This window comes from Mya arenaria, chromosome 12 (assembly GCF_026914265.1).
Source record: "Mya arenaria isolate MELC-2E11 chromosome 12, ASM2691426v1".
Lineage (NCBI taxonomy): Eukaryota > Metazoa > Mollusca > Bivalvia > Myida > Myidae > Mya > Mya arenaria.
In genome coordinates, this window is record NC_069133.1 from 3,645,230 (window position 1) to 3,657,755 (window position 12,526).

At 38.1% G+C, this 12,526-nt stretch overlaps 1 protein-coding gene across 8 annotated transcripts in view; it reads left to right on the forward strand.

Moving 5' to 3' along the window:
- Positions 1-11,672, forward strand: part of LOC128211253 (prion-like-(Q/N-rich) domain-bearing protein 25) — a 72,362-nt gene extending 60,690 nt beyond the window's left edge. For 6 of the 8 annotated variants that reach the window (XM_052915828.1, XM_052915827.1, XM_052915822.1 and 3 more), the window contains 4 exons: positions 1,769-1,870; positions 2,168-2,278; positions 10,369-10,518; positions 11,185-11,672. In XM_052915828.1, the coding sequence (XP_052771788.1) occupies positions 1,769-1,870; positions 2,168-2,278; positions 10,369-10,518; positions 11,185-11,423 (602 nt within the window). In that variant the 3' untranslated portion in view covers positions 11,424-11,672. Of the gene's footprint in view, positions 1-1,768; positions 1,871-2,167; positions 2,279-10,368; positions 10,563-11,184 lie in introns of all 8 variants that reach the window. The other 2 variants (XM_052915829.1, XM_052915830.1) reach the window with 2 other exon arrangements.
- The last annotated feature ends 854 nt before the right edge of the window (positions 11,673-12,526 follow it).

Here is a 12,526-nt window from a genome sequence, read left to right on the forward strand (position 1 = left end):
CATATCAAACCATAAGTTATTGCACGAAACGATCGGAACAAACACAGTAGCCATAACAAACCATAAGTTATTGAACAAAACGATCGGAACAAACACAGTAGTAATATCAAACCTTAAGTTATTGCACGAAACGATCGGAACAAGCACAGTAGCCATATCAAACCATAAGTTATTGCACGAAACGATCGGAACATACACAGTAGCCATAACAAACCATAAGTTTTTGCACGAAACGATCGGAACAAACACAGTAGCCATATCAAACCTTAAGTTATTAAACAAAACGATCGGAACAAACACAGTAGCCATATCAAACCTTAAGTTATTGAACAAAACGATCGGAAAAAACACAGTAGCCATATCAAACCATAAGTTATTGCACAAAACGACCGGAACAGGCACAGTAGCCATAACAAACCTCAAGTTATTGCACAAAACTATCGGAACAAGCACAGTAGCCATATCAAACCATAAGTTATTGCACAAAACGACCGGAACAGGCACAGTAGCCATAACAAACCATAAGTTATTGCACAAAACGATCGGAACAAGCACAGTAGCAATATTAAACCATAAGTTATTGCACAAAACGATCGGAACAAGCACAGTAGCCATAACAAACCATAAGTTATTGCACAAAACGATCGAAACAAGCACAGTAGCCATAACAAACCATAAGTTATTGCACAAAACGATCGGAACAAGCATAGTAGCCATATCAAACCATAAGTTATTGCACAAAACGATCGGAACAAGCACAGTAGCCATATCAAACCATAAGTTATTGCACAAAACGATCGGAACAATCATAGTAGCCATAACAAACCATAAGTTATTGCACGAAACGATCGGAACAAGCATAGTAACCATATCAAACCATAAGTTATTGCACGAAACGATCGGAACAAACACAGTAGCCATAACAAACCATAAGTTATTTCACAAAACTATCGGAACAAACACAGTAGCCATAACAAACCATAAGTTATTGCACAAAACGATCGGAACAAACACAGTAGCCATATCAAACCATAAGTTATTGCACAAAACGATCGGAACAATCACAGTAGCCATATCAAACCATAAGTTATTGCACAAAACGATCGGAACAATCATAGTAGCCATATCAAACCATAAGTTATTGCACAAAACGATCGGAACAAACACAGTAGCCATAACAAACCATAAGTTATTGCACGAAACTATCGGAACAATCATAGTAGCCATATCAAACCATACGTTATTGCACAAAACGATAGCATAGTAGACATAACAAATAATGAATTATTGTGTGAAATTCGCACAATGGCAGTAACCATAGCAAACAATGACGTATTGCATGAAACAATCGGGACACGCACAGTAGCTTAACGAATATGAATTATTGCACGATACAATTAGAACAAGCACACTTTCAAATATTGCACAAGAATCGAAAGTTCAACAGACAAACACAATTGTCGCAAGTATTTTACGCCATTAAACTGTATATAAATAAATTATGCGGCTTTGTGCTTTTAATAATCAGCCAAAGCACAAAGGTATTCAAATCGGTTACGAATACTCATCGCTACACAATAATATATAATCTGAATTTTGTTTTAAAGCGAGCATAAATATCAACTACCTTGTATTGCCCCAATGTATGCAAGGCAACTTACAAACGTACGTAATGCTGGTCAAAATAAGAATTTACGATAAATGTAAGTAATTCACACTAAGAAATAATATGATCAAACATTACATAATCTTCTTGGTGGTGCTTCAGCGGACCTTGACACAACATGTAGTGCCGACGCCGACTGTGATACGTCAACTAACGCCGGTGCCGTCTGTGATACCAATGCCAGTCCTAACGGCTGCAAGCTAGGTAGGGAAACAATCAAACTAATTATCTTCAAGAATTTATTCTATTATTACATGCTTTTTTGCCCTTGTTATTTTCTCTGCATTGACAATTTTGATTTTGACTTAAAAACAAATTCAACAAATTTCTTTATCATGTTCTATTGTACTGTAAATGATGCAATTTAAACTAAGTCTTCGTTCATTAGCCTTCAAAGTATTCCCGACCTACAGGCCAGCTGAGGAGCTCTTGATCAGGCGAATGCAAACATGTCTTTAGTTTCTTATCTTATATTAATGTTTCTGCACCATCCTTTCCCAGGCGTCGGAGCCGGCTGCTCCGTCAATGACAAGTGCGTCACTAACGGTGCTTGTGAAAACAGCGCGTGTTCATGTGGGAGCGACTTTAATGCACAGTCAAACCTATGTACAGGTAAGAAGTAGATATTGTTAGACTGGTCATGTCTGCACAGTCAAAACTGTGTACAGGTAAAAAGTAGATATTGTGGGATTGATCATGTCTGCACAGTCATAACTGTGTACAGGTAAGAAGTAGATATTGTTAGACTGGTCAAGTCTGCACAGTCAAACCTATGTACAGGTAAGAAGTAGATATTGTTGAACTGGTCATGTCTGCACAGTCAAACCTATGTACAGGTAATAAGTAGATATTGTGGAACTGGTCATGTCTGCACAGTCAAACCTGTGTACAGGTAAGAAGTAGAAAGTATGGGACTAGTCATGTCTGCACAGTCAAACCTGTGTACAGGTAAGAAGTAGATAGTATAGGACTAGTCATGTCTGCACAGTCAAACTTGTGTACAGGTAAGAAGTATATAGTATAGGACTAGTCATGTCTGCACAGTCAAACGTGTGTACCAGTAAGAAGTCGATATTGTTGGACATGACTAGTCATGTCTGCATAGTCAAACGTTTGTTCAGGTAAGAAATATATATTGTGGGACTAGTTATGTCTGCTGTCAAACCTGTGTACAGGTAAGAAGTAGATATTGTGGGACTAGTCTTATCTGCCCAGTCAAACCTGTGTACAGGTAAGAAGTAGATATTGTTGGATTAGTCATATCTCCACAGACAAACCTATGTACAGGTAAGAAGTAGATATTGTCGGACTAGTCATGTCTGCACAGACAAACCTATGTACAGGTAAGAAGTAGATATTGTTGGACTAGTCATGTCTGCACAGACAAACCTATGTACAGGTAAGAAGTAGATATTGTGGGACTAGTCATGTCTGCACAGACAAACCTGTGTACAGGTAAGAAGTAGATATTTTTGAACAGGTCATGTCTGCACAGTCAAACGTATGTACAGGTAAGAAGTAGATATTGTGGGACTAGTCATATCTGCACAGTCAAACCTATGTACAGGTAAGAAGTAGATATTGTTGAACTGGTCATGTCTGCACAGTCAAACCTGTGTACAGGTAAGAAGTAGATATTGCTGGACTGGTGATGTCTGCACAGTCAAACCTGTGTACAGGTAAGAAGTAGATATTGTGGGATTGGTCATATCTGCACAGTCAAACCTGTTTACAGGTAAGAAGTAGATATTGTTGGACTGGTCATGTCTGCTCAGTCAAACCTGTGTACAGGTAAGAAGTAGATATTGCTGGACTGGTGATGTCTGCACAGTCAAACCTGTTTACAGGTAAGAAGTTGATATTGTGGGATTGGTCATGTCTGCACAGTCAAACTTGTATACAGGTAAGTAGTAGATATTGTGGGACTGGTCATTTCTGCACATTCAAAACTGTGTATAGGTAGGAAGTAGATATTCTTGGACTAGTAATATCTGCACAGTCAAACCTGTCTACAGGAAAGAAGTAGATATTGTTGGACTGGTCATGTCTGCATAGTCAAACGTGTGTACAGGTAAGAAGTAGATCTTGTTGAATTGGTCATGTCTGCACAGTAAAACCTGTGTACAGGTAAGAAGTAGATATTGTTGGACTAGTCATGTCTGCATAGTCAAACCTGTGTACAGGTAAAAAGTAGATATTGTTGGACTAGTCATATCTGTACAGTCAAACCTGTGTGCAGGTAATAAGTAGATATTGTTGGACTGGTCATGTCTGCACAGTCAAACTTGTGTACAGGTAAGAAGTAGATATTGTTGAACAGGTCATGTCTGCACAGTCAAACCTATGTGCAGTTAAGAAGTAGATATTGTGGGACTGGTCATGTCTGCACAGTCAAACCAGTGTACAGGTAAGAAGAAGATATTGTGGGACTAGTCATGTCTGCACAGTCAAACGTGTGTACAGGTAAGAAGTAGATATTGTTGAACATGTTTTGTCTGCACAGTCAAACCTGTGTACCAGTAAGAAGTAGATATTGCTGGACTGGTCATGTCTGCACAGTCAAACCTGTGTGCAGGTAATAAGTAGACATTGTTGGACTGGTCATGTCTGCACAGTCAAACTTGTGTACAGGTAAGAAGTAGATATTATTGAACAGGTCATGTCTGCACAGTCAAACCTATGTACAGATAAGAAATAGATATTGTTAGACTGGTCATGTCTGCACAGTCAAACCTATGTGCAGGTAAGAAATAGATAATGTGGGACTGGTCATGTCTGCACAGTCAAACCAGTGTACAGGTAAGAAGTAGATATTGTTGAACTGGTCATGTCTGCATAGTCAAACTTGTGTACAGGTAAGAAGTAGATATTGTTGAACTGGTCATGTCTGCACAGTCAAACCTGTGTACAGGTGAGAAGTAGATAGTATAGGACTGGTCATGTCTGCACAGTCAAACCTATGTACAGGTAAGAAGTAGATATTGTGGAACTGGTCATGTCTGCACAGTCAAACCTATGTACAGGTAATAAGTAGATATTGTGGGACTGGTCATGTCTGCACAGTCAAACCTATGTACAGGTAATAAGTAGATATTGTTGAACAGGTCATGTCTGCACAGTCAAACCAGTGTACAGGTAATAAGTAGATATTGTTGAACAGGTCATGTCTGCACAGTCAAACCTATGTACAGGTAATAAGTAGATATTGTTGGACTGGTCATGTCTGCACAGTCAAACCAGTGTACAGGTAATAAGTAGATATTGTTGAACAGGTCATGTCTGCACAGTCAAACCTGTGTACAGGTAAGAAGTAGATATTGTTGGACTGGTCATGTCTGCACAGTCAAACCAGTGTACAGGTAATAAGTAGATATTGTTGGACTGGTCATGTCTGCACAGACAAACCTGTGTACCGGTAATAAGTAGATATTGTTGGACTGGTCATGTCTGCACAGTCAAACCTGTGTACAGGTAAGAAGTAGATATTGTTGGACTGGTCATGTCTGCACAGTCAAACCAGTGTACAGGTAATAAGTAGATATTGTGGAACTGGTCATGTCTGCACAGTCAAACCTATGTACAGGTAATAAGTAGATATTGTTGGACTGGTCATGTCTGCACAGTCAAACCAGTGTACAGGTAATAAGTAGATATTGTGGAACTGGTCATGTCTGCACAGTCAAACCTGTGTACCGGTAATAAGTAGATATTGTTGGACTGGTCATGTCTGCACAGTCAAACCAGTGTACAGGTAATAAGTAGATATTGTTGGACTGGTCATGTCTGCACAGACAAACCTGTGTACCGGTAATAAGTAGATATTGTTGGACTGGTCATGTCTGCACAGACAAACCTGTGTACCGGTAATAAGTAGATATTGTTGGACTGGTCATGTCTGCACAGTCAAACCTGTGTACAGGTAAGAAGTAGATATTGTTGGACTGGTCATGTCTGCACAGTCAAACCAGTGTACAGGTAATAAGTAGATATTGTTGGACTGGTCATGTCTGCACAGTCAAACCAGTGTACAGGTAATAAGTAGATATTGTTAGACTGGTCATGTCTGCACAGTCAAACCTGTGTACAGGTAATAAGTAGATATTGTTGGACTGGTCATGTCTGCACAGTCAAACCAGTGTACAGGTAATAAGTAGATATTGTTGAACAGGTCATGTCTGCACAGTCAAACCAGTGTACAGGTAATAAGTAGATATTGTTGAACAGGTCATGTCTGCACAGTCAAACCTATGTACCGGTAATAAGTAGATATTGTTGGACTGGTCATGTCTGCACAGTCAAACCTGTGTACAGGTAATAAGTAGATATTGTTGAACAGGTCATGTCTGCACAGTCAAACCTGTGTACAGGTAATAAGCAGATATTGTTGGACTGGTCATGTTTGCACAGTCAAACCTATGTACAGGTAATAAGTAGATATTGTTGGACTGGTCATGTCTGCACAGTCAAACCTATGTACAGGTAATAAGTAGATATTGTTGAACTGGTCATGTCTGCACAGTCAAACCAGTGTACAGGTAATAAGTAGATATTGTGGAACTGGTCATGTCTGCACAGTCAAACCTATGTACAGGTAATAAGTAGATATTGTTGGACTGGTCATGTCTGCACAGTCAAACCTATGTACAGGTAATAAGTAGATATTGTGGAACTGGTCATGTCTGCACAGTCAAACCAGTGTACAGGTAATAAGTAGATATTGTGGAACTGGTCATGTCTGCACAGTCAAACCTATGTACAGGTAATAAGTAGATATTGTGGAACTGGTCATGTCTGCACAGTCAAACCTGTGTACAGGTGAGAAGTAGATAGTATAGGACTGGTCATGTCTGCACAGTCAAACCAGTGTACAGGTAATAAGTAGATATTGTTGAACAGGTCATGTCTGCATAGTCTAACCTGTGTACAGGTAAGAAGTAGATATTGTTGGACTGGTCATGTCTGCACAGTCAAACCTGTGTACAGGTAAGAAGTAGATATTGTTGAACTGGTCATGTCTGCACAGTCAAACCTGTGTACAGGTAAGAAGTAGATATTGTTGGACTGGTCATGTCTGCACAGTCAAACCTGTGTACAGGTAAGAAGTAGATATTGTTGGACTGGTCATGTCTGCATAGTTAAACCAGTGTACAGGTAATAAGTAGATATTGTTGAACAGGTCATGTCTGCATAGTCAAACCTGTGTACCGGTAATAAGTAGATATTGTGGAACTGGTCATGTCTGCATAGTCTAACCTGTGTACAGGTAAGAAGTAGATATTGTTGGACTGGTCATGTCTGCACATTTAAACCAGTGTACAGGTAATAAGTAGATATTGTTGAACAGGTCATGTCTGCACAGTCAAACCTGTGTACAGGTAAGAAGTAGATATTGTTGGACTGGTCATGTCTGCATAGTTAAACCAGTGTACAGGTAATAAGTAGATATTGTTGAACAGGTCATGTCTGCATAGTCAAACCTGTGTACCGGTAATAAGTAGATATTGTGGAACTGGTCATGTCTGCACAGTCAAACCTGTGTACAGGTAATAAGTAGATATTGTGGAACTGGTCATGTCTGCACAGTCAAACCTATGTACAGGTAATAAGTAGATATTGTGGAACTGGTCATGTCTGCATAGTCTAACCTGTGTACAGGTAAGAAGTAGATATTGTGGAACAGGTCATGTCTGCACAGTCAAACCTATGTACAGGTAATAAGTAGATATTGTGGAACTGGTCATGTCTGCACAGTCAAACCTGTGTACAGGTAATAAATAGATATTGTTGAACAGGTCATGTCTGCACAATCAAACGTGTGTACAGGTAAGAAGTAGATATTGTTGAACTGGTCATGTCTGCACAGTCAAACGTGTTTACAGGTAAGAAGTAGATATTGTTGAACAGGTCATGTCTGCACAGTGAAACCTATGTACAGATAAGAAGTAGATATTGTTAGACTGGTCATGTCTGCACAGTCACACCTATGTGCAGGTAAGAAGTAGATATTGTGGGACTGGTCATGTCTGCACAGTCAAACCTATGTACAGGTAATAAGTAGATAGTATAGGACTAGTCATGTCTGCACAGTCAAACCTATGTGCAGGTAAGAAGTAGATATTGTGGGACTGGTCATGTCTGCACAGTCAAACCTGTGTACAGGTGAGAAGTAGATAGTATAGGACTGGTCATGTCTGCACAGTAAAACCTATGTGCAGGTAATAAGTAGATATTGTTGGACTGGTCATGTCTGCACAGGCAAACTTGTGTACAGGTAAGAAGTAGATATTGTTGAACAGGTCATGTCTGCACAGTCAAACCTATGTACAGATAAGAAGTAGATATTGTTAGATTGGTCATGTCTGCACAGTCAAACCTATGTGCAGGTAAGAAGTAGATATTGTGGGACTGATCATGTCTGCACAGTCAAACCAGTGTACAGGTAAGAAGTATATATTGTTGAACTGGTCATGTCTGCATAGTCAAACTTGTGTACAGGTAAGAAGTAGATATTGTTGAACAGGTCATGTCTGCACAGTCAAACCTATGTAAAGGTAAGAAGTAGATATTGTTGAACAGGTCATGTCTGCATAGTCTAACATGTACAGGTAAGAAGTAGATATTGAGGGACTGGTCATGTCTGCACAGTCAAACCTGTGTACAGGTAAGAAGTAGATATTTTTGAACTGGTCATGTCTGCATAGTCTAACCTGTGTACAGGTAAGAAGTAGATATTGTTGGACTGGTCATGTTTGCACAGTAAAACCTATGTACAGGTAATAAGTAGATATTGTGGGACTGGTCATGTTTGCACAGTAAAACCTATGTACAGGTAATAAGTAGATATTGTTGGACTGGTCATGTTTGCACAGTAAAACCTATGTAAAGGTAAGAAGTAGATATTGTGGGACTGGTCATGTTTGCACAGTAAAACCTATGTACAGGTAATAAGTAGATATTGTTGGACTGGTCATGTCTGCACAGTCAAACCTGTGTACAGGTAAGAAGTAGATATTTTTGAACTGGTCATGTCTGCATAGTCTAACCTGTGTACAGGTAAGAAGTAGATATTGTTGGACTGGTCATGTCTGCACGGTCAAACCTGTCTACAGGAAAGAAGTAGATATTTTTGGACAGGTCATGTCTGCATAGTCAAACGTGTGTACAGGTAAGAAGTAGATTTTGTTGAACAGGTCAGGTCTGCAGAGTAAAACTTGTGTACGGGTAATAAGTAGATATTGTTGGACTGGTAATGTCTGCACAGTCAAACCTATGTACAGGTAATAAGTAGATAGTATAGGACTAGTTAATGTCTGCACAGTCAAACCTGTGTACAGGTAAGAAGTAGATAGTATAGGACTAGTCATGTCTGCACAGTCAAACCTGTGTACAGGTAAGAAGTAGATAGTATAGGACTAGTTAATGTCTGCACAGTCAAACCTGTGTACAGGTAAGAAGTAGATAGTATAGGACTAGTCATGTCTGCACAGTTAAACCTATGTACAGGTAAGAAGTAGACATTGTTGGACTGGTCATGTCTGCACAGTCAAACCTGTGTACAGGTAAGAAGTAGATAGTATAGGACTAGTTATGTCTGCACAGTCAAACCTGTGTACAGGTAAGAAGTAGATAGTATAGGACTAGTTATGTCTGCACAGTCAAACCTGTGTACAGGTAAGAAGTAGATAGTATAGGACTAGTTATGTCTGCACAGTCAAACCTGTGTACAGGTAAGAAGTATATAGTATAGGACTGGTCATGTCTGCACAGTCAAACCTGTGTACAGGTAAGAAGTATATAGTATAGGACTAGTTATGTCTGCACAGTCAAACCTGTGTACAGGTAAGAAGTGGATAGTATAGGACTAGTTAATGTCTGCACAGTCAAACTTGTGTACAGGTAAGAAGTAGATATTGTTGGACTAGTCATGTCTCTGAAATCCGACCTTAACGCAGGTATTAACGATAAAAATAATCTCCGAGAATCATTAAGCACTACAATTGACGTAGTTTTTGCATGGCGTTATGATTAAACTTGGAAAATTAGAGGTTGAAGTAAATTGAAATAATTGCCAAATGGATGGTCAGCAATAAGACACTTCAGATCACTTAAATGTAAAATTTAACCCCAGATGGGATTTCCCTGTCTATTTGAGAAAGTATGTAGCTGCACTTAGTTGTTTAAGTCACAACATTTCAATATATTGAATTGGTTGGCATTCAGGTACCCATAGAGTTGAAATGCTATGTTCTTACTGTTTCAATAATATTGATGTTTTAGAGGAAGTATTTTAAGTATCTAATAATGTTGAAAATATATATTGCATGAGACAAGTTATTATGAATCTTTAAGCATTACAATTAGTACATTTATATGTAATATCCTGCGTTTTGTAAAGACTGTTTGCGTAAAAAAGCGCTTCCAATCTCAGGTCTATATATAGCATAACGTTCGATATATTTGTCTAAACATAATTATGCTTTGTTTTATTACAAGCCATTTGGTCATAAGTAAATTCATATATAGCATTTTATACAATAATAAGGCTGTGTGTATAGATACTTGCTTTTCATATCATGTGTATATAGCATGAAGTTCGATTTATTGGAACAGATGCATATCTCTGTCTTCAAGTTATGCTAAATGTTTAGTAAAAGTCACCACTTGGACATTAGTGTTATAGCTTTGTTAATATATCTTTTTAGCTCAGTCATCATCAGGTGTTACGACATTAACATGCTACCATTGCTCCCTGGGCACAAATTGTGACAAAGATGACGTCACCGGAAGTACGCAAAGCTCGACATCAGGGTCCGACAACTGCGTGTACTGCTATATCGCCTGGAATGACACACGTTTGCATTGAATCATTTCTTAGCCACCTCCAATTTCAGTTATAGTACAACTACGATTACTAAAAATTACATTGATATTTACTAATCACAAATTCGCTAATAGTTCATTTTATTCCAATAACTGTTTAAGTTCTGTACAATATATGATATTATTATGATATATAGATGGAACGTGATTGTTGTAGTATGAGTTCACAATTTATTTATGAGCACCAAAAGCTATTTTTGCATTGGTGACGTAGCCAGAAGTAATCAAAATACTTTTGGTGTAAAGGTGTTCACAAGGTAAAATATAGTACAATCTTACATTAAAAATAACATTTTTACATTCATTTTATGCCTACGCCGGATATAAACTAACTTTCTATTGTGTTTTGTAGCATGCACATTTTATGCAAACTCAACGTTGTTGAAATTGTGACCCAGTGTTATGCGCGATGACGTTTCATTCTGAATTGAGAGAGGGCTAAAATTACAAAACAGTAAAATATCAAATTTACTTTACTGATAAATTTCTTTAAGCCATTAAAATGCATATAATAAAGCATGCTTATGTTAACGATACTGTTACCACAGCGCACTCAGAGGCATTGCTGGTAATTTCTCTAGAGCTTATCATGAAATAATGTACGTCAAAAGTAAGTGATCTGTGTTTATTTGTTCCAGACGTAGTACGTGGGTGCTTATCTTCAACGACAGCGGCATCACATAACATCAACAGGTCTGGATGTGCCGATGGTTGGAGCGCGGGCCTCTACGGAACCGGATGTGCCTGCCAGACCGCCCTGTGTAACGAAACGCCGGAAATGGCTGGATACAGTAATACGGCTACTCAATTGAATGATTTCATGACACATCTGCTTCTGACATTTGTTACGTTATGTGTATTTTGTTTTGGCATATGAGAAAAGATGACAATTCAAATGTTATATCTGTATTATCCATATGCCTTTTGAGTTGTATGATAAAGGGATATCAATATTGACAGTACGCAAATGTTTCTATTAATTATTCGTTGTACAGTACTTATCAAATATACATTTACATGTTGTACTTTGTGTTTGTTTGTGATGTGTAATATAACATATGTATTGTGTATTAAACCTTATTTGCCATGTATCATGGAATGAGTGAATAAACATTGTTTGACTTGACTTGACTTGATTTGAGACCATTCAAGCGCCGTTACTCCTTAAGCAAGCAAATCACAATTCCACGAGTGATCTTAGTGCTGAATAAATCTCCAGCAAATCACAATTCCATGAGTGATCTTACTGCTGAATAAACCGTTAGCATATAACAATTCCAAGAATAATTTCACTGCCGAATCAATCGCCAGCAAATCACAATGAGTGATTACAATGCTGAATAAATCGCTATCAAATTACAATTCCATGAGTGATCTTACTGCTGAATAAATCGCCACATTCACTTAACGAGAGACCCACAACGTAACAATGCTACAATGACAGACAACACATACATTAACACACACACACACACGCACGCACGCACGCGAGAAACATAATTAATCACGTTTCATGTTTTTCATAGAATACAAGTGGTGGATTTTAATTGCCTACTAATATAATGTGGTAAAACAGTACGTCGGCAAAACATTTCATCTGTTACTGATCAATGAGACCTCCAAATTTGGCTCGAGTATGCAAAGATTTCTTAAAATAATTATCTTAAAATGCAAAGGACAATCATCGATTAATTCGGTTTCAAAACAAATGATATCATACCTACTTGCCAATCTTATTGGGACCTAGAGTTTTCTATTAATACATTAAAATTGAATCATATATATTCAACGGTTTTTAACATAACGACAGACAGCAACCTACAGTTGCTTCAATCTCGTATCATACACAGAATCATACCAACTAATTCGTTATTAAAAAACATAAATATAGTTGATCATGAACTATGTTCTATTTGTAAAACTGAAGTCGAAAGTTAAACCACTGCCCATGTGTCAAACTGTTTTAAGAAGATTTAGAAA